The 19,566-nt window shown below is 34.3% G+C and overlaps 2 protein-coding genes across 2 annotated transcripts in view; one reads left to right on the top strand and one right to left on the bottom strand.

Annotated features, from left to right (window-relative positions):
• Positions 1-2,637: 2,637 nt before the first annotated feature.
• On the top strand, positions 2,638-6,721 carry LOC108369946 (ATP-binding cassette sub-family G member 5-like; the record flags this gene model as incomplete). The annotated part of the gene is made up of 7 exons (XM_017625172.1): positions 2,638-2,935; positions 3,007-3,174; positions 3,345-3,462; positions 5,643-5,736; positions 5,809-5,947; positions 6,015-6,393; positions 6,472-6,721. Coding segments are annotated over 7 exons (1,310 nt in total), but the record flags the coding sequence as incomplete, so codon positions are not given.
• Positions 6,722-11,896: 5,175 nt separating this feature from the next.
• Positions 11,897-19,566, bottom strand: part of LOC108369947 (mucin-5AC) — a 24,809-nt gene continuing 17,139 nt past the window's right edge. The window contains exons 4-6 of the mRNA XM_017625173.1: positions 16,964-17,180; positions 14,573-14,860; positions 11,897-14,474 (exon numbers count right to left, since the gene is read on the bottom strand). Of these exons, the coding sequence (XP_017480662.1) occupies positions 12,388-14,474; positions 14,573-14,860; positions 16,964-17,180 (2,592 nt within the window). The 3' untranslated portion in view covers positions 11,897-12,387. The remainder of the gene's footprint in view (positions 14,475-14,572; positions 14,861-16,963; positions 17,181-19,566) is intronic.

Below are 19,566 nucleotides of genomic sequence, written 5' to 3'. Positions count from 1 at the left end.
TTTTATGGGTTTTGTTATCGATATTTTTATCGATATTATTATCGCTTTTGATATCGATATTTTTATCGATTTTTTTATCGGTTTTGTTATCGATTTTGTTATCGATTATTTATCGAGTTTGTTATCGATATTTTCATAGATTTTTTTATTGATATTTTTATCGATTGGTTTATCGATATTTTATATCGATTTTGTTATCGATATTTTTTAGGTTTAGTTGTCGATTTTTTTATCGATTTTGTCACCGATAGTTTTATCGGTTTTGTTATCGATATTTTTATCAATTTTGTTATCGAAATTTTTATCGATATTGTTACTGATTTTGTTATCGATATTCTCGATTTTTTTATCGATTTTAAAAAAATCGATTTTAAATTTTTTTTTTTTAGTGTGTGATTTCGTTTTTGACTTGGATATGCTCTTAACCATACCACGTATTCTACGTTTAAATATAGCGGCTGTATCTCCGATACAGCCTGCAGACCAAGACGAAGGCGCTGGACTGTTCCTTTTTTTTTATTTGTACAATTATTACTTAGTAGAGTGCGAGCGACTGTCGAAATTCGACCGTTTTTATAGTTTCTTAGAGTTCATTGGAATCGAGTTCATTGGAAGTGATTCGTTGAAATGCCTCTCAGTCTCTTTTATTTCTAAACCTCAGTAAGATGCTAGTTTTCAACTAGGTTGCCCAAGTTAGAATTTTTCTTCTAGTGCGGTTTTGAAATAGAGCAGCCTGATGCTTTGTATTTTGACGTTTTGGAATGCACCCATACTTTGAAAATTCCAAAAACTTTGATTTCATAAACCAACCAATTTCGATAACTGCCAACAAATTTTGATTAATCCAAAAATACCGATAGCTCGATAATTTGAAACATATCGATACAGCAAGACAACTGCATACATTTCCGTAACTCGATTAACTACGATAACTATAAATTTTGATCACCCGATAAATACTGATTATTCAATAAATATCATCTATATATATAATACGCGAAGGGATTTTTTGTCCCGGCCATCAGATCTGCACCGTTCGTACAATTTTCAAAAATGAGATGTCAAATTAAAGGGCTTGGCCTTTAGATGTGCAACAAAGTTTTACTCTTTCGAAAAAGGTTGCCGTCTATTAAAAAAATTAATTCAAATTATTTAAAATAATAAATCAACTATTCCTATATGAGTATCAATCTAAATGGTTTTGAAAGGACTTTATTTTTAAACCAAACGTATGAGGGTTGCCACCTATTAAGAAAATCAAATTCAATTTAAATTAAGGGAATTAGGCAAGAAAAATATGTAGCACCATGTGGGTGCAAAACGAAAAGGGTTTCAGAAGGTAGTAGCTGGAATATATTTTGCAGAGGGTTGCCACCTGCTTGAAGAGTTCAATTTATTTAAATTATTCACAGGTGTCAAAATATAGATGGCAAACGAAAGAGTACTAAGAAAGCTTCAGTTCTAACACTAATAACATTTCTTAGGGTTTGGGAGAAGGTTGCCACCTGTTTAAAAGTTAAATTCAAATTATTTAATAAGTTCAATAAATGATTCAAGTATGGGGTTCAATCGAACGGGGTTTGAAAAATCTTTACTCCTGAACTATATTTAGCGGGGTTGCCACATGTTTAAAATATCAAATTCAATTTAGTTCATCAGTTTTAAAAAGAAGATTTAGTTTGAAACTACTTTTGAAAGGAATTTCCACCTGTTTTAAAAGTCGAATTTAGTTACGAAAATTATACACAAGTTTTATAAAATATTAAGATATGGGTGTCAACCAAAAGAGATCTATGAAAGCTTTAGTTTAAAATATCTTTGATACTAACTAAGTATATACGTATATTATACGAAAAGGAATTTTTTGATAGTCATTTCATTTCCACCGTTATTCGAATTGCCATAAATAAAAGACCTTAACCTGTAGAGGTGCGATAAAGTTTTATTTTTTAACTAAGAGCTTGAAATTTTATGAAATTAAAAACCTGCACTGTGCAAAACATCTCTTCAGCCAGAAACGGCTGCACAGATTTAGAAGAAATATAGCACTCGGATCGCTTATAACTCTGACTAAAATTTTGAATATATTTTTAATTTTCGAAATAAAATTTTGGGCGTTTCAACGCTATGCGGGTTCACTAGTATAAAATAAAAATTCTACAATTAAGATTCTGCGTCTCGATAACAAATTGAATAACTCGATACATTCCGATAATATTTAAACATGGCTGATCCCATATATTTCGATAACCCAAAACTTCGGAGATAAGAAATTTAATAACATTCGAAAACTAAATTTCTGATGACTGGATATATTTCCCAATTTTTATGTATACATATTAGGTATTCTCATTGTTTTCATTTTCGGCTTTATCTTTAATTTTTCCCTCATCATTTCTTTCTTCATCATCACATTTATCTTTATTACAAAGAGTCATTTCAAATAAGCAGTAAAAAAATTCGAAAACAACTCAAATGGAATAAATACGGAAATTTTTAAACGATGATTTTGGCCGCAATTTTCAATCAATTTTGAATCCAGGTGGTGGATTTTTTTGTGTATAAATAATCACCAATCAAATATGTATTTATTTTCAAAATTCTCAATTCACATTTTTCTCTTCCAATTTTTTTTAGTAATGCTCCTTCTCGACGAACCCACCCAGGATTTAGATCCACTCAGCGCTTATTTGCTCATATCAATACTTTCGAACAGCGCCAAGAAAACTGGTTGTGGCATTTTGCTATCCTTGGAAAAGCCACGCTCCGATGTATTTCCCTTCCTCGATCGCGCGCTTTTCCTTTGCCTGGGTGGTGTAGTTTACTCAGGCGGTACGCGTGCAATGCTGGAATATTTTCATAGTATTGGATTTCCATGTCCGCAACTCGAGAACCCCCTGATGTATTATCTCTGCTTGTCAACCGTGGATCGCAGGTACATACATACATACATACATATGTGCTGAGAATTATAAAAAATTGCAAACAAATTTTTTTATTCTACAGAAGCCGCGATCGCTTTTTGGAGTCCAGCCAACAGATTGAAGCCTTAGTGGAGCGTTTTTCACGCGAAACTCCCCTATCTGATGCGCCACTGAACACAATGGGCAATGGTAAAGTACCGCTGGCCTATGGAAAACCTGGCGAACTAAAAGTTTGGATTATGTTGTATTTGTAAGTAATGCGTTCTGAGGGGGAGATGCTGTAACAATTTTCGGATCGCTATCGCAACAATATTAATATCATGCGATTGCGACCCGAAAATTTTCGCTAACTGGTTGCAGAATCTCCCCACTAAAGTTTTTATAACTTTAAATAGTATACTCTCATTCCGTTCCAATTAGAAAATTGCTTGCTTCTACGTTCTCCTGTGGCATGGCTGGCATGAAGGCACTCTTTTTGCGTCTACTGTTACTACCGTTGGCGATGGCGCTTATGTGGCTCTTCTACACAAATGTTGGCGTAAGTTGTTACCAAAATGTGTTTATCTTGTTACTTAAAACGAGCAATTCTATATGTTGACCAATTTTGGCTATTTTTCATTTGTCTATTTAATGTTTTTAACTTTATTTTTGTAAAAGTTTAGCACATTACATGGCCTGCAGTACATGAAAAATTCCACAAACTTTAACAATTACACACGAAAATTTTAAACTTTTTATTCAACATTTCAGGTATGCAGTTTATAGCCCATTAAATTTAGTAGTTTAAGTGTAAATTTTGAGACACTAGAAAATCGCGTTGATTGATTGATAGCTCCACAATAACTTTTAAAAGTGATATCCACGCGATTTTCTGGCGTTTTAAACTTTGCAATTTAGCCCACCAAAATTTAATAGGCTATAAAACTGCATACCTTAAATTTTTCTAAAAAATTTTAATAAAAACAGTTTAAAATTTCTGGGTGTAATTCATTTTAAGAATGTTTTATTTAATTTGAGAATGGTTTCGCTTAACCTGCAACGGATTTCATTTAATTTGAAAAAGGTTTCACTTAATTTGAAAATGGTTTAATTTAAAGTGAAAGTGCTATATATTAAGGTAACGATATACATATACCATAGGTTTCTCGAGAACGGTTCTAACGATCATGACGAAATTTTATTTCAGATTATTTTTTGCCATCTAAGGTTATTTATATAGGTGTTATGTCAGAGAATTTTCAAACAAGGTTTCCACTTATTTGAAATTAGTTACAAATTACAAACAATATGAAATTTAAGGACGAGCACATAACGGACTAATATGTTTCTAAAAGGTAGAAGATAAGAAGACGTTTAAAGAAACTTTCGAGAATTATAGACTTAGTTTAGATATCTTATCGGATTCTAACCTTGAATTATAATTGGTTTAAAATTTCTAGTGTTTTTCTAATCATTCCCCAATGAAATTCTAACATAGTTCGCTAACCTGATTTTTGGTTCAAGAACTAAATACATTACAATTCTATTGTAAAATCAAAACGTTAGAAACTTGTTTGCTCGGTCGCGAATCACATGATTAAAAATATGTATATGCGCACCCAATGAAGATTGAAAAAACAGCAGAACTTCTCCACGTACGACAACAACATAAAGGACAAAGATTAAATACGAGAGGAGAAGAAAATAAACTCGCTAAAAACCAAAGGAAAAAATCATGGACTGCCGTCAAAATGAAGACACAACAATTCATTTACCTATTGAGCACCGCAAAACTAAGAAGACGTATCTGCCACAGAAAAGAAAGTAGTTAATAAGGGGTATAAATACGAGCAATCAACAATAATGAACTAGAACGAAGGGATAACGGAAATTCGTTCCAAGATACGACATACACCCACCCTGTCGGAAACAACAATAACAACAATGAACAAGGAAACATTTTAAGTATCCCCAATTCAGAAATATTTTTGGAAATGGTTGTCACCAACTTTCCATTGGTAGATTTATTATATTTTTTGTTTAGGAAATGGTTATCAAATGAAAGATGTTTTTGAGAACTTTAATCGGAATACATATATTTTTGACGACGTTTGCTGCGTGATTGTTTCTAATAAGAATTTGTACCGTATTTAATTCAACGATAATTTTTGTATGAATGTAATGTAAGATTTTTATTTGGTTTATTAGCTTTAGTAGCGCTTTCTCAAGTAGGATTTAAAATATATCAGCCTTTCAGACACAAAATTAAAAACAAAATTTATGTCTAAAAGTTAGACAAATTTTTAAAAACCACTTGAGAAAACGGCCATTAAAAAGTCAAATTCTTTAAAATTTATTTCCAAATTATTCTTTTTGTAGAATTCTGAGATACTGAATAGGCTTAAACATTGAGAATATTTTTGTTTATCAACTTACTTTTGTCAAGTTTTTTATTTTCATATTTGTTCAATGAAAACTGAGGTGCTTATTAGGCTAAAATATTTAATAACACACTGATATTTTTTATCAAATACCAACATGTGTAGGTATGTATATCGTAATGTTAAAAATATTACATAAATAAAAAAAAATATTTATAAATTGAAGCTTTTTAAATGAACACTATTTAATACCCAAACCTGGGAAACTTTAAAAAGTATATTCACTCCGAGCAAAGCTCAGCCAACCTGGTACTAAGTATTAAATATTACATTTTTTCATTCTTTTTCTTTGTTTTAGGATGATTCGCATGGCTTCTTCAGCAAAAACGGCATGATTCTCAATATTATTGGCTTGGCATATGGCTGTGGCATTCTCAGCACAATCTCACTATGTACTTAGATAAATAATGCAAAACGAAATTCGTAAAAATCTTAAATTCAAAAATCCTCCTCCTCTATTTTAGTTCCAATCTGGCGCAAACGATTTTCACAGGATACACCCGAAGGCCTGTACTCAGGCGCCACGCTGCTCATCGCCTACAACTCCATTGCAATTCCATTCTCTTTAATATCTGCAATGTTCGCCAGCTGTGTCATTTATCCGTAAGCTGTTCTAATACTTATGTTTGCAATCATATACATATTTACATATCTTTCTCTATCTACTTAGTTTGTTGCTGGATCCCAAATTTCCGAATGGCACCATTTTCATATATTTGCTGGTGGCCTTGTGGTCCAGCTTTGTGCTCGCCGAACAGTTGAGCATCGCATTCTTGTTGCTTGTTAAGGTGCCCTTCAATGCCGCCATAGCAGTCACTTACATACTCGTGATTAGCATATCCTTAGCCAGTGGTACGGTGCGCTCGTTTAAAGGTTTGCAGCCGTGGTTGCAGGACAATACAAAAGGCACACATACACGTTATGTGTCCTCATTGTTGCACAGCATTGCATTCCAATCGCGTAAAATGAATTGTATACCCACCGCGTCCGTCATATGCCCCAAGCCTACGGATTTTCTACACGAACGACTCGGCATGGCTGATCCCGATGTAAGATGAGTTCATTTTTAGTTTCCTTTTGACGAAATAAATAAAGAAAAATCTGTGTATGTATATGTACTTTTGCAGGAAACAATTGATGTTGCCGCTTCGTGTGCTTTTGCCGTTGGTTTGGCTGCCTTTAATATGTTGCTCTATTTGTTCCCGATGCCGAGATGTGTGAGACAGAAATTTAAAGACTGAATCAATGGTAGAGACGGGGAACTATTTCTCCGTTCGCAGCTCCACTCAATTGCATTTAAGGACTAGACGTTTTATACGTAAAATATATACAAACATGTATTGATATTTTTTAATAATATAAGTGACNGTTCGCAGCTCCACTCAATTGTATTTATGTACAAGACGTTTTAAGCGTAAAATATATACAAACATGTATTGATATTTTTTAATAATATAAGTGACTTTTGAAGCCTATGAGGATTTCCTACTGCTTCTCGGGATGGGTTTCTTATTATCCACTGGATATATCAGAGGATATCAGCCACTAATCTTGCTATCCATTTTAAAATGCTCTAGCACCAACTTTGCCATCAATCAAGTCTTGAAGCGTAGGCTAATAGTATACAATAAGTATGTATGTATGTAGCTTAGAGTGGTGCAAAATTACATGGGAGTAGTTTAAAATGTTAAGCTCTCACCCCCTAGGAATTTTCTAAATGGAANTGCACCAACTTTGCCATCAATCAAGTCTTGAAGCGTAGGCTAATAGTATACAATAAGTATGTATGTATGTAGCTTAGAGTGGTGCAAAATTAGTAGTTTAAAATGTTAAGCTCTCACCCCCTAGGAATTTTCTAAATGGAAAAAAAGAAGACTTATATTTTTTGGTTTTAAAAAGAAATGATATTTAGAACTGCCTCAAAGCTCGTGAAGTTTACCATTTATTTTATATTGGAAATACACTTTTCCGTAGAAATTGTATACAATTCTTGAAATCAATATTTTTCGTTCGGAAAACTGTGTTTCTCTTTAGTAGACTTCTAATGAAATTTCCTGATTGTTTATTTAACTATTTTTCCATATTGATTATATTGTATAGGTCCCCCAGAAACTTCACAAAATACAATGGGAGACCCATAAAAAGTCGTTAGTATTAAAAAAAAAATTGTGTTATTGTTGAAAGGCTCCTGAGGACAAACAGAGTTGTCCGCTGGAAAAATATTGATTTTCAAGAATTTTAAGCCATTTCTACGGAAAACTTTTTTCCCCATAAAAAAACTCAGGGAAAATTTCATGAGCTTTCAGGCAGTTCTAAATATAAATTTTTTTTTAAAGAAAAAATCCATAGTGGTGAGGGCTTAACATTTTGCACTTTTTTTTGAACATCCTATATTTCAAGAAACAATACTTTATTTTACCTTTTGCGTTAATCAGCCCTATTCTGCATTTCGATTACGTTCCCGCATTCCGCTCCGCTGGAATCGAACTTAGGTATTCTGCGTTACGATCGAAACGAAAGAAGAAGAGGAAGACAGAAAACATCATTCGAAATTAGCTGTTTGCCTACACTGAGAAAAGAGTTTAGTTACGTCAACTAAATATGTTTTTCTCAACACATGATTTGGTTATAGTTACATTACTTGTTTATAGTTACCCAATCATGTGTTGAGAGGAATATATTTGGCTGACTTTTTTCTGAGTGTAGGAATGTGTGAAATCGAAACAAAACAAAGCAGCAAACCATAGCAGCACATGAAGTTAAAGTTTGTAAATATTTTAAAATAACTAAATATACCTAGCATCACTGTAATTTAAAAATAAAATTTAAGTGGATACATAATTATAATGAAATCCATAGCCGCGGCGTTATTGCTTGAAGAGAAGAACGAGTCCCAGATTGCTGATGCGGAAGTTGAAAGGCGGAGATTTAGGGACATGTTTTATCTTTTTTAGATGAGTGAAGAGTCATAAGGAATTCATCTTGTACTCTATTACTCATCGTTTAAAGTCAGTGAAATTATAAACGTTGTTTAGAGCAGTCCACAACATTTGCATTTACTACAGAGTGGAAGATTTGAACTCAAACGAATCCCATTTTAAAAGCCGTCAGGAGGAGGGGAAGAACAAAGCTTATCTTTCCATAGCAAATCGAATTCGAGACAACATACGCACCTCTTTTTAAAAAGTTAGTAAAAACGAGTGCAATAATAAAAGCATCTTTTTTATGTAACTTCCCTGCAAACCAAAATTCCCGAAATCTTAACGAAATCTTTAGGAGTATCTGATTTCTGTAACGATTTTTTTCCGAATCTTCAAAGAAAATTATATGAAGTGGTTGACACGAACTCGTAACGAAATTTCTGTACGAAAAATAAAGAAAATTGTGAAAAAAGTCTGCAAGAAATTCTTCACATAGCAGCATTATTTTCATTTCTTTACCGATTTTCTTCCGAAATTTCGTAAAAGAATGGAAGTGTGCGTAATTTATTTCATTTTAGAAAATTCGGCAAAAAATCGGATGGGACCTTTCCGAATTCTTTAAAATTTCTTTACGATTCAGAATACTCTGAAAAAATGGTTTGCAGGGTTCACATTTTATGTATGTATGTATCTATGTGCATACATCGATTAATTTTATATAAAAAGAATAAATTGTATTCAATGCATTTCACAGTCTTATTTATAGATAATGTAAACAAAAACGCCTGGACTTCCACTTTGAAAACGTCGCGCAATATACCTTTTGGTTGCCATTATTAGAGCAAATTTTTCGTATTGCCCGTATTACCGCTCGCGAAAACACAGAAATCGAGAAAATTCATTTATGACTTTTACAATAATGCATAGTATATTTTACTTAAATTTTTTATAAAATTTTATTATTTAAACCCACGAAAATAACAATTGAAACGTTCTTCGTCAACAAATTTGCAACTTAGAAAAACGGAACTACGATCGAAATGTAGAATAGGTATAATCGTAAATTTCGAAGATTGATCGAAAGGAAACGGAACGCAGAATACCAAAGGTGCCAAACGGAGAAAATTTCGATTCGAGTCGAAATGCAGAATAGGGCTGAATGAGGGACGACACGATAATTCAATTTACTGTGGAATTGGGACTAATTGTAGAAACTCTGACAAAAATAAGCGAGTGGAAGGACAAGGAAACAGCTGGAGAAGCAAAGCGTTTCATTGCAGCTTTATGCAGATTGAGTGAGGTTTCAGACAAAGTGACTCCCTTTCATGTGATTTCTTATTCTGATGTTGGAGAAGATAATAAGAGCCGCCGAACTGAATCGCTTAGGGGCATTACTTTACAAGAGCGTGGAATTGCTGGCTAATGCCGATCATATTTGAAAGCAAAATTTGATTTTGTTATTTTTTCTTTACATTCTGGTGTTTGCTTTTTTTAAATCTGGTGTTAACCCTTGGTTTTGTTGCATACCTCTGTCCAATTTCGGCTTAGATCCTCAACCCTCAGGACTGAAAACATCAGTACTACAACGCTATGTGTGCTTTTGCATAAGCGGCAAGAATTTATTGATATTTATTCTTTAGTTTTTTATTCAAATCAAAAAAATACATACATAAGTTCTCACTCAACATGGTGGAATAATAACAAGGTGTTGTCAGTAGCGACGTGTTTGTTGTAATTTTGACAACATCGGCATGCTTATTTTCAGTGCTGCCGATCTTAATTTTTATACTACTATTCGTTGGGAAATAGTATCTAAAATCTCCATTTAGTAGTACCGCGATTTTTAAAGAACTTGGTGTTTTCAGAACGATATTTTATACTTCTGAAGATATATCACCGGAAAATACTGAAAATTTGCTTGATAATACGCTCTTTAAAATACATTTATGCAAGTTTTATGTGCAGTATGTAATAAATAAATAAACGTTTTAAAATTCATAAACTGCACTTTATTTACATAAGATTAACAGAACTCAAACACTTTTAACCGACTTCAAAAAAGGGGAGGTTATCAATTCGTCGGAATACATAACTTTTTTACCACGTGAACCGATTTCAATAATCCTTTTTTTTATTGGAAAGATGGTACCTCAAGGGTCGTCCCGTAATTTGGTTTAGAGATCCGATTATTGGATCATGAAGAAATTAACGGTGCCCCTAAATTTGTATATGAGAATTGAAGTCGGTTGTGTTCTTTCCTTAAAAACTACTTGTTTAATAAAAAGTTCTATAAACTCAAGATGCTTTCAACTTTCAAAAGTACCTAATAAAAAATTTTAAAAAAGAGTCAGTAAAAATAAATTTATTGATTCCATGAATTTTTGCACTTTTATGTTCGTTTTTTCGATTTCTGGTTTCTGGTTTTCGATAGATGGTGATTTTTCACGATTGCTAAATTTTTTTAATATTTCGAGTTCCGAAAAAATTAACTGAACCCTCAAGAAAAACGAAAAATTCATATAAAACGACGGACGAGAAATGGAAAAGAAATTTTCTTCTACCAAATTTTCATAAATCAGTTTGCAGCTCTCAAGAAAAAAATGCTCGTATATTTATTTCCTCATGAAAATTTACAGCAAAAGCAAAGCGCTTTTTCAAGCAACAGAAATTATAATAAATATTTCTTATAATTTCCTTGAGAGCTGGATTCTTAGCTTTAAGATACAGTTTGTATTTGAGGTTATTAGCTTTAGGGGGGGTTTGAACCCCAAAACCCACCCCTTGTGTCCGCTTATGGACATAGAGCAGAGAACTAAAATCCAGCGGCTGCGCTGGTTTGGTGGTGGCGTACGAATGGACAGAAACGCTCCAGCTCTTGAAAGTATTCACTTGGCATTTGCGATTGGCGTCAGTAGGCACAGAAGAGAAACGAGTGGCTCTCAATCGTATCTGTATCCAGAAGAAAAGAAGAAAATTACTGAATGATAATACACATGTGCGAATGTGGTTTTCCTTTAGAGAGAGATGGATCTCCTTAATAATGTACAGAAGATTATCAGAGATAACGGAAGAGTAACTCCATTTAAAGGTCATAGACCTGGTAAAATTGGCTCAAGTTATTATTCAAAGCCAATCCAATGCTGGTTTGTAGAGCAGCAGAAGTCATAAGCAAAGCCAACCAGGAAACCATAACTGTGGTTCCACTGCTCGCGTATGCCGGTTTGTTGAAGAGTGCTCTTTGAGAGCAGGTGTGATAGTCGAGTCGCGAATAATGTAGCACAAAACTGCGCAATATTTCCAATGTCAAATGAAGATTTGCTATCAAGTGAGTTTTAAATTATTTCTATAAAGTAAATTACCTTATCAGCCAAAAGTAAACGACTCATTTTTTTATTTTAAATATTTATTAAAATTTATTTACAGCAAAAACTTACAAAGTAAATACATTTACTTTGTCATTACAATAAATTGCCATATCGAACTTATGTACTTAACTCAACGTGATTTCTTTGTAAAAAAAAAATTAAGTAAAAGTAAAAAAAGTATAAAAATTATTGTGATTTCGTAAAATTCATATGCATAAATAAAAAATACATTTAGTTCAAAAAAATATTAAAAAGATAGAAATTAAAATTTCATATTTTGTCAAAAATAAACCGTAATAAACATTCTCACCTTCATAATGCTCAAAAACTTTTAACTTAAAATGTTGAGTATTTGTCTAAGGACTATGAACTGCGGCAGTTATCGCGTATTTTTCTTTTAAATTATTTCAAAAATAACTAGAAACACGCAAAATAAAATAATTATATTACAAAATATTGGATTAGGTACAATCAAAAGAAAAACGTTCAATGAGCAGTTGGGAGTAGTATAACGACAGTGGGTTGATGAAGTTTATGTGACACTTAAAAACTCTGGCACTGGCACCGACTTCAAGCCTTACTATTTTCAAGGATTTTGAAATTTTTATTACATTTAGGTCAGCAGTAAAGATGTGTGACGGTTCCACGCTTTAGCTGTTTGTGCTTAATGACACTGGGGTATTGAAAATTAATGGCGCGACTATGAAGTATATTTGTTGGTGTTTGTGTAAATTCTCTGAACGCTCTGAACACTTTTTCAGTTCCTGCGCGTTTTTACGAACTCAGCAATCTCGTACTCGGGATATTCCTGCGGTGACTCGCTCAACGTGTCCGTATCATAGTAGGCATAATCGTAGCTGGTATCCTCATCAGCGTGTGGTGGACGTTTTGAGGCGCCTTTACCTTTCTTTCCCTTCTTTGCCGAAGACTTGCTGCTCTTCGGCTTCTTGGTCACTTTCGGTGTGGACGAGTGGACAAGCGTATAGGGCGTTGTGGCAAATGTAGTTGGCCGTCTTGTTGTCACTGTGGTCGATGGTTCAGCCGTAGTGGATGGGATGCTGTTGCTTGAAGAGTAGAGTTTAGTTGTCGGCTGAGTTGTCGACGAGTAGGCATAGTAATTGAAGGTTGTGCTGGGCGTGGTAGTCGTGTAGGCAGTTGATGTCGCTGGGCTCCCGCTTGATACCTCCACCTTTGGACTGTATTGTGAATTGTATTGTTGCGAAGTCTTCTCTGCTTTAAAGATATCTGCGCGCAGTTTATTAATGCTGGCAGCACCGAAATTCAGCGAATGTGCAGTCTTGAAAAGCTCATCCTCATCGCTCAAGTCAACAGGTTCCGCTTGCTCCTGTTGTTTACGGAACGCAGTTTGCTGTTGAGTTTTCAAGTGCTTTTGTGGATTCTGAAAATCATTATTGTGACTATGTGGACGCGCCGTTGGTGTTGTTTTTGTTGTGGTAGACGTTGATGTAGAGGAGCGTTGTAGATTGAAGCGATTACGTGGAAAGTCGATCTCATATAACTCCGGATGGTATTGACCATCATCCTCATCGGGATCGATGTACGGATTGGCGGTAGTGGGCGTCAGATTATTGATTGCGATGCTAGGCTGCTTGGTCGTCTTGCTGGACGGCCGCGCAGTTTGTTGTGTTTGATAATAGTATGTGTCCAAAGGCTTTTGATAGGTGGTGGGCTTGAAAGTTGTCGGTGTAATTGACTGTTGTGATTTCGGCACAAGCGTGGAGAATTTCTTAGTGGTGCTGGTTGTTGGCGCATAGTAGTCTGTCTCACGTTGCGTCGTTGCTTTGTAGTTGATGCTGCCGCGACTGGCGAAACCACGTGGGCGCGTCTCAGGATTCGTCGTAGACTTCGCCGTGCTAACAGCGGCAGTTGGGCTAGTAGTAGTACCACGCTGTTTTTGGGGGCCGCTAAAAGGCGCTGGCTCTTGATTACCATGTCGTAGCGACTTTTCGGCCGTTGAGCCGCGTGAGCGGTAAAACTGTGGCTCTTGGTACTGACCAACTGATGTTGGACGGTGTGACGGTTGTGTTGCCTGTGACGGCTGCAGGGTTAGAGTAGGTTGGAACGGCTGCGGCTGCTGCAGTTTTATCTTCGGAAAGTCGTCGAATTCATTCACAATGGCGGCGGAAGAGGCGTTGCGTGCAGCTAACTTTTGTTGTGTGCGTTCCAATTTTTGCGACTTACGCGCTGTGGCAGTGGGTTTATTCTGGCTCTTCGTCGACTCATTAGGCAGGTATGTATTTGGACTCGGGCTTCGCCCTCTCGCGCTTCCGCCATTATCGCGATTCAGCTCGGTGTACTTTGGTGTCGTGCTCTTAATACGATAAATGCTGCTGGATGGATTGTACGTAGTAGGCTCAATTTTCTCTTGAGTTTGGTAGTCGATCGAGCTGAAGCTGAAACGGTTGGGGATATTGTAAGTAGGGCGCACAGTAGAGGTCGCTGTTGATGTAGATATTGCGGCTGCGGCTGCGGCTGGCGATGGAGAGGTGTTGGGCTTTTGTTGCGTAACATCATAGGAACTGATGTTGTAATAGGTCTGCAGTGTGACCTTCTTTGTAGTTTTGGGTGCGTTGGTGGCGGCAGATGTTGATGTTGTTGTGCTGCTAGTTGTTGTGCTAAGTTGCTGAATACGCTTCGGGCGTGTTGGTTGCGCGCGTGTTTTGCCGGTAGTGGATATTTCAGCTGTGGTCTTCTTGTTGTAGTCAATGAAATCGTTGAATTTCGTCTTCACTGGATGATCAATGAAATCATCCTCACGCCCACCATTGCGATTCGCAAAGAAATGCGAACTATGGGAACCTTTGAAGATGTCGTCGTACTCTTCTGCAAATGAATAGAAGTATCAATTAGATTTAGGTACCATAAGAAAATATGTGCGCGCAAAGATATAGCGCCTATTAATTAGATTTTGCACAACTTACGTTTTGACTCATCAAAATAGCGTTCCGTGGTTGTGGACGTTGTTGTTGTTGTTGTAGATGAAGTTGGTGTATAATAATTAACAATGGGTCGGCGCGCTGGTGTCGTTTCAATCTTCTTTGCCTGTGCTGGCTGATTTTGATATTCATTATCGTTGGCATTTGAATTCGCATAATTATTGTGGAAAGTGTTGCGTTGCTGTGTTGCGCCAAAATGTTTTGAATAGTTTGGCGGTTGATCGGGGCGTGACTTTTGATCTATGCGTGTCTCCTTTGAACGTCGGATATCGCCTGTTGGTGAAGAAAGCCACAGAGTTATGACATAATTATGATGAATACTGCATAATTAAATTTAGTTAGTGGCAGACAGAGACGCTTACAGCATTTAACTGAATATACAGGGTATTGGACTAACATAAATTTAGGCGTAGATAAATAATTTTAACATATTTTTGACTAAATTACTCACTATTTGCATAGCTTTTGAAGCAAAATATGCAAGTTACCCTATCCGGAAAGGTACTAAGTATGCAAGTCGAATTTCATGGCAAATGTTATTATTTTTTTATCGATGAAAATCCGTTAGTCTAAAGTTTTGCTAATATTTCTTGAAATAACTTTATTTTAGTTACCATAAATTGTATCCTCATTTCCAAAAAAAAAAAAAAATCGATAAGTAATGCTTGTTTTATATCGATATTTTCGACCAAACATTAAGAGTTAAAATTTGGCTTTTACTTTTTCGGCTACACTTACAGTTAAAGTTTGACATTAATTTTTCCGAAAATATAAAATAAAAGCCAGCTTTTGGTTGTAAATTTTTCGTTAAATAATAACGGTTTTATAAGGCTAAAATTTTTCCACTATAAATTGTTGTTTTCGTTAAAAAATAACAGTTTAAATTTGACTTTTAACTTTTCGATATTTTCGATCAAACATTAAGAGTTAAAATTTGGCTTTTATTTTTTCGGCTAAAAAGAACAGTTAAAGCTAGCTTTTAGATTTAATTTTTTCGTTAAGAAATAACAGTTAATATTGGACTTATATTTTTTCGTTAATATTTTTTTATATTTTTTTAAGAACTAACAATTAATATTTGACTAAATTTTTTTCATTAAAATTTCTCTTTTTTTCATATAAAAATAACAGTTTAAGGGCCGTTTTCTCAAGTAGGTTTTAAAAGTTATCTACCCTTTAAACCAGGGCTGCAAACCACTCCAAACAGTGCGGCTCGGTTCAGTAGTTCGAACTATTTAGAAAAGGCTTTTGTCGGTTCAAAAACCGGTTCATGAGTATTCCTGAACCGCGGTTCGGTTCGGTTCGGTTCAAATGGTTAAAAGCTAAAGGATACAAATATATATTACAAAAATATGACAAATCAATGTATATGAAAATAAAAGGCTTTGTTATTGAGATCAAATTCAAATACCCGCATGTACATACTATAGGCTGGAAAAATAAATAGGGACACGACATTTTAGTTTTTTTTTTAAGTATAGTTCATCGTAATTTTTCAAAGTTTCATCTAAACTGCAAACATTTTAATAAGAATTTCTAGAAAAAATTTTTAAGTTTTAAGTGGATTTTTGGTAATTTGTACACGGATTTTCTTCAATGCACGTTTGTTCGATAAATTTTTTGTAAAAAAAAAAAATTTAGGAGCCTCAACAAAAAAAAATATTTAAACTCAGCAGGATCAAGGCAAAATTAACAAAAAAAAATTAATAGACTCTTTTAATGTTTGAACAAGTCGTGAGTCTACATAGTCGAGTAGACAAAAACAACACACTCAGAATTTTAAAATGCACAATTTCCACTGTATTACGGAGAGCACAGCTTTCTGAATCGCTATATCTCCAAAATGGTAATTGCTAGGAACAAAAGTGTTATAACAGTTTTTATAGGTAATTGCATAGGTGACATCTATTTTTATGGTCCACTTTACAGTTTGGCTGAAAAATCCGAAAACCCAATTTATGTGACCTTTGACCTCGAATAATTTTTTTTTGCGGATTTGAAATCGATGGGAACTTCTCACATTTTCACATTTCTCACAATTTTCAGCTCAATGCAAAATGTTGCAAGTTTACCCCTTTTTATTGAACTAACTTCCCTGGGCTAAAAATATATATTTTAAATTTTCTTTTAAATCTCTTAGAAACCAAAAATAACTGCCGTTAATACCAAAATAAAGATTTTGAGACAAATTACCTATAAAAAAATTAGCCAAAAAAAGAGGTATTTTTTGAAAAAAATATTTTTATAATTTCTTTTGAAAAGGGCAATGTAAGAACATTTAATCGAAAGAACATCGTAATACCGAAAAATAATCGTATTGTACAGAACGGATGTCTTTTTTCCCTGCCTACTATGCACCCAATGTTAAGTACTTACCACTTTCTGCACGCTGCAAATGGAATGTGGCTTCTTCTTCCTCAGCAAGTGGCGCGCGTTTACTTTCGAATCCGGAACCTAAGCGGTAGAGATCAAAGTTGTCGCTACCGTAATAGAGCACGGAGGACTCGCAATCGACGTCACCCCAATCAGCACATATTTGCGCTTCCTGATCAAAAGCAGTGCCATTGGGACACAAGAAGCGGAAGTCCTGAACCTGTGTGGAGAAATTTCGCAAATTAATATTGTAGCATAAATAAGTTTTAATAATTTTGGACGAATTATTTGCAATCACATCGGACTTAAATTAAAATGGTTAGAGATTTTCTAAAATAAAGTTTATGTGTTTAGTGTTTCTTGGCTTTATATCAGTGACAGGAGTGTACCTACACATAGAAAAAGTCGAAGTCCCAAATGGACAGACCAAGTTCGGAAGGACCCGTCTGCACTGCTATTCATAACTGGCGCAATTTCTTAAAAGAAAGAGGCAGTTGGCGCAGTTTTTTGGTCACGGCCTAAACGGAGGAGCAGTTCTGAAGCCAGTTAAGAAGAAAGAAGAATACTGCTTTTTAACCGACTTCAAAAAAGGAGGAGGTTATCAGTTCGTCGGTATATTATATTTTTTTTATGGATGTTATCGCATAACTTTGGACCACGTTAAAATAATGTTTGATAATTTTTTATATGGAAAAAATGTGCGACACCTTCAACAAAAAAAAAACTCCCAAAAATCAATGGCAAGTCCTAGCTTCCTCATACTTGCACTTTATTGTACTAGAATTGAATGGGCTAAAAAACTGCATACTCAACTTTTTTCTAGAGAGCGTAAATAAAAAGTGCAATATTTGAATGATATTTTGCAGAATTTTCTTTAATTTTGCACATGGTTTGGAAGTTTGATTTTTGGGGTTTTTGTTGTAGAATTAACCATATTTTTATAGAAAATTGGCGAAAAATAAAATATTTAAAAAACATTTGCGTGCATTGTAAAAAATTCGCTGTACCTAAACTTTTTTGACTGGCTGTATGTACATAAGACTATGTCAAACAAAACTACAATTTTTTTGGCAAATATTTATGTATTTTGGTTGAAGGTCACAGAAAAATTGTTGACAAAATGTCTTAATTCTCTCAGTTAGCGCTCACAAAAAATAAGAATCTTTAATAAAAAAAAATTCTTTGCAACTTTTGTTTAATAAACAATTAAAAACACAACCTTGTTGCCCATTCAATTTTAAAATGCTACTTGAATGTTTGAAGTAGCTAGGATTTACCGTTGAATTTTGGGGTTTTTTGAAGGTTTCATTAATTTGTTCCATATAAACAAGTCGTCGAACTTAAAACCTGCACTTAAATATTATACTAAAATATAACGGGCTACAAAAACGGGGAAAAATTTGTTTAATTAAAAATTTTCATTTCGGAAAAATGTTAATAGACGACAGAAATTTTATGTGACCGACAACGAAATTTTCATACGTGACCGAAAGAAAAAAAAAACATTCGTTTTATTTGACCCCGTCTGATGTACATGCCTATAATTAATTATTTTTTCCATTGGCATCTTTATGAGAACTCACAGTGGACTACTTAAAAATAACTATATGATTACTCATACCCCTAAGGCTAGACACCAAACATATATATACATACAGCCGTACATAGTTGCATATGCATGTAAATCCGTATGCGAGTATACTGTAGTTATGTTGCATTACAGCGCATCATAAATTTTATAATCAGCCGGAACAACAAAAATTGCGGAGCGAAAAAAAAAATACAGAATAATAAGCTTTTGCAATGTATAATCAGCGCTTGAGTTGAACTCTGCCATTTGCGAATGCCGCAAAAGCTGTGGGATTCTTTCCACAAACAGACATAACTATTCACATTTATACACAACTACATACATACATACATACATATATGTACATAATGTGCAACATACCATAAATGTTGTGACATACACATAAAATACACGTCAAGAACATGCTTACCTATGTATATAAATATGTATGCATATACACTAGGGTGGTCCAAAATAAGTAAAGTCGGAATTTTAATGCTATCATCCCTTTATTTTTTATTTTTTGAAATCAAAAAATATTTAGAGGTCGCTCAAAGCGTGCAAAGCTTTCCATATATATTATATGGGGGGGGGGAAACAACTTTTCGTTGAAATGGTATAGAATTCCTTAAAATCAATATTTTTCGTTCGGAAAACTCTGGTTCTCTTCAGGAGACTGCCAATAATAAGACTCCGTTGTTTATTTAACCATATTTTAATACTAAAGATTTTTTATTGGTCCGCTCATTACATTTTCTGGCATTATCAAGGGGTTGTGGCGGACCTATAAAATATAGATACTATGAAAAAATGGTTTAAAAAATAACTGGTTATTATAATTGGGAATCTCCTGGAGAGAAACGGAGTTTTCTGGACGAAAAATATTGATTTTTAAGAATTCTATGCCATTTCTAAGAAAGGTTGTTTTTCTCATATAAAATAGCTTTGAACGCTTTGAGCGACCTCTAAATATTTTTTGATTTTAAACCAAAAAAAAATTTGCGATGTATTTTTTTTTTTTTTTTTTTTTTTTTGG

This window comes from Rhagoletis zephyria, unplaced genomic scaffold (genome assembly GCF_001687245.7).
Source record: "Rhagoletis zephyria isolate East Lansing unplaced genomic scaffold, Rhagoletis_zephyria_1.1 Rzeph_scaffold_03925, whole genome shotgun sequence".
Lineage (NCBI taxonomy): Eukaryota > Metazoa > Arthropoda > Insecta > Diptera > Tephritidae > Rhagoletis > Rhagoletis zephyria.
Note: the sequence above shows the minus strand (reverse complement) of the source record. Positions and strands in the feature narration are given on the sequence as shown.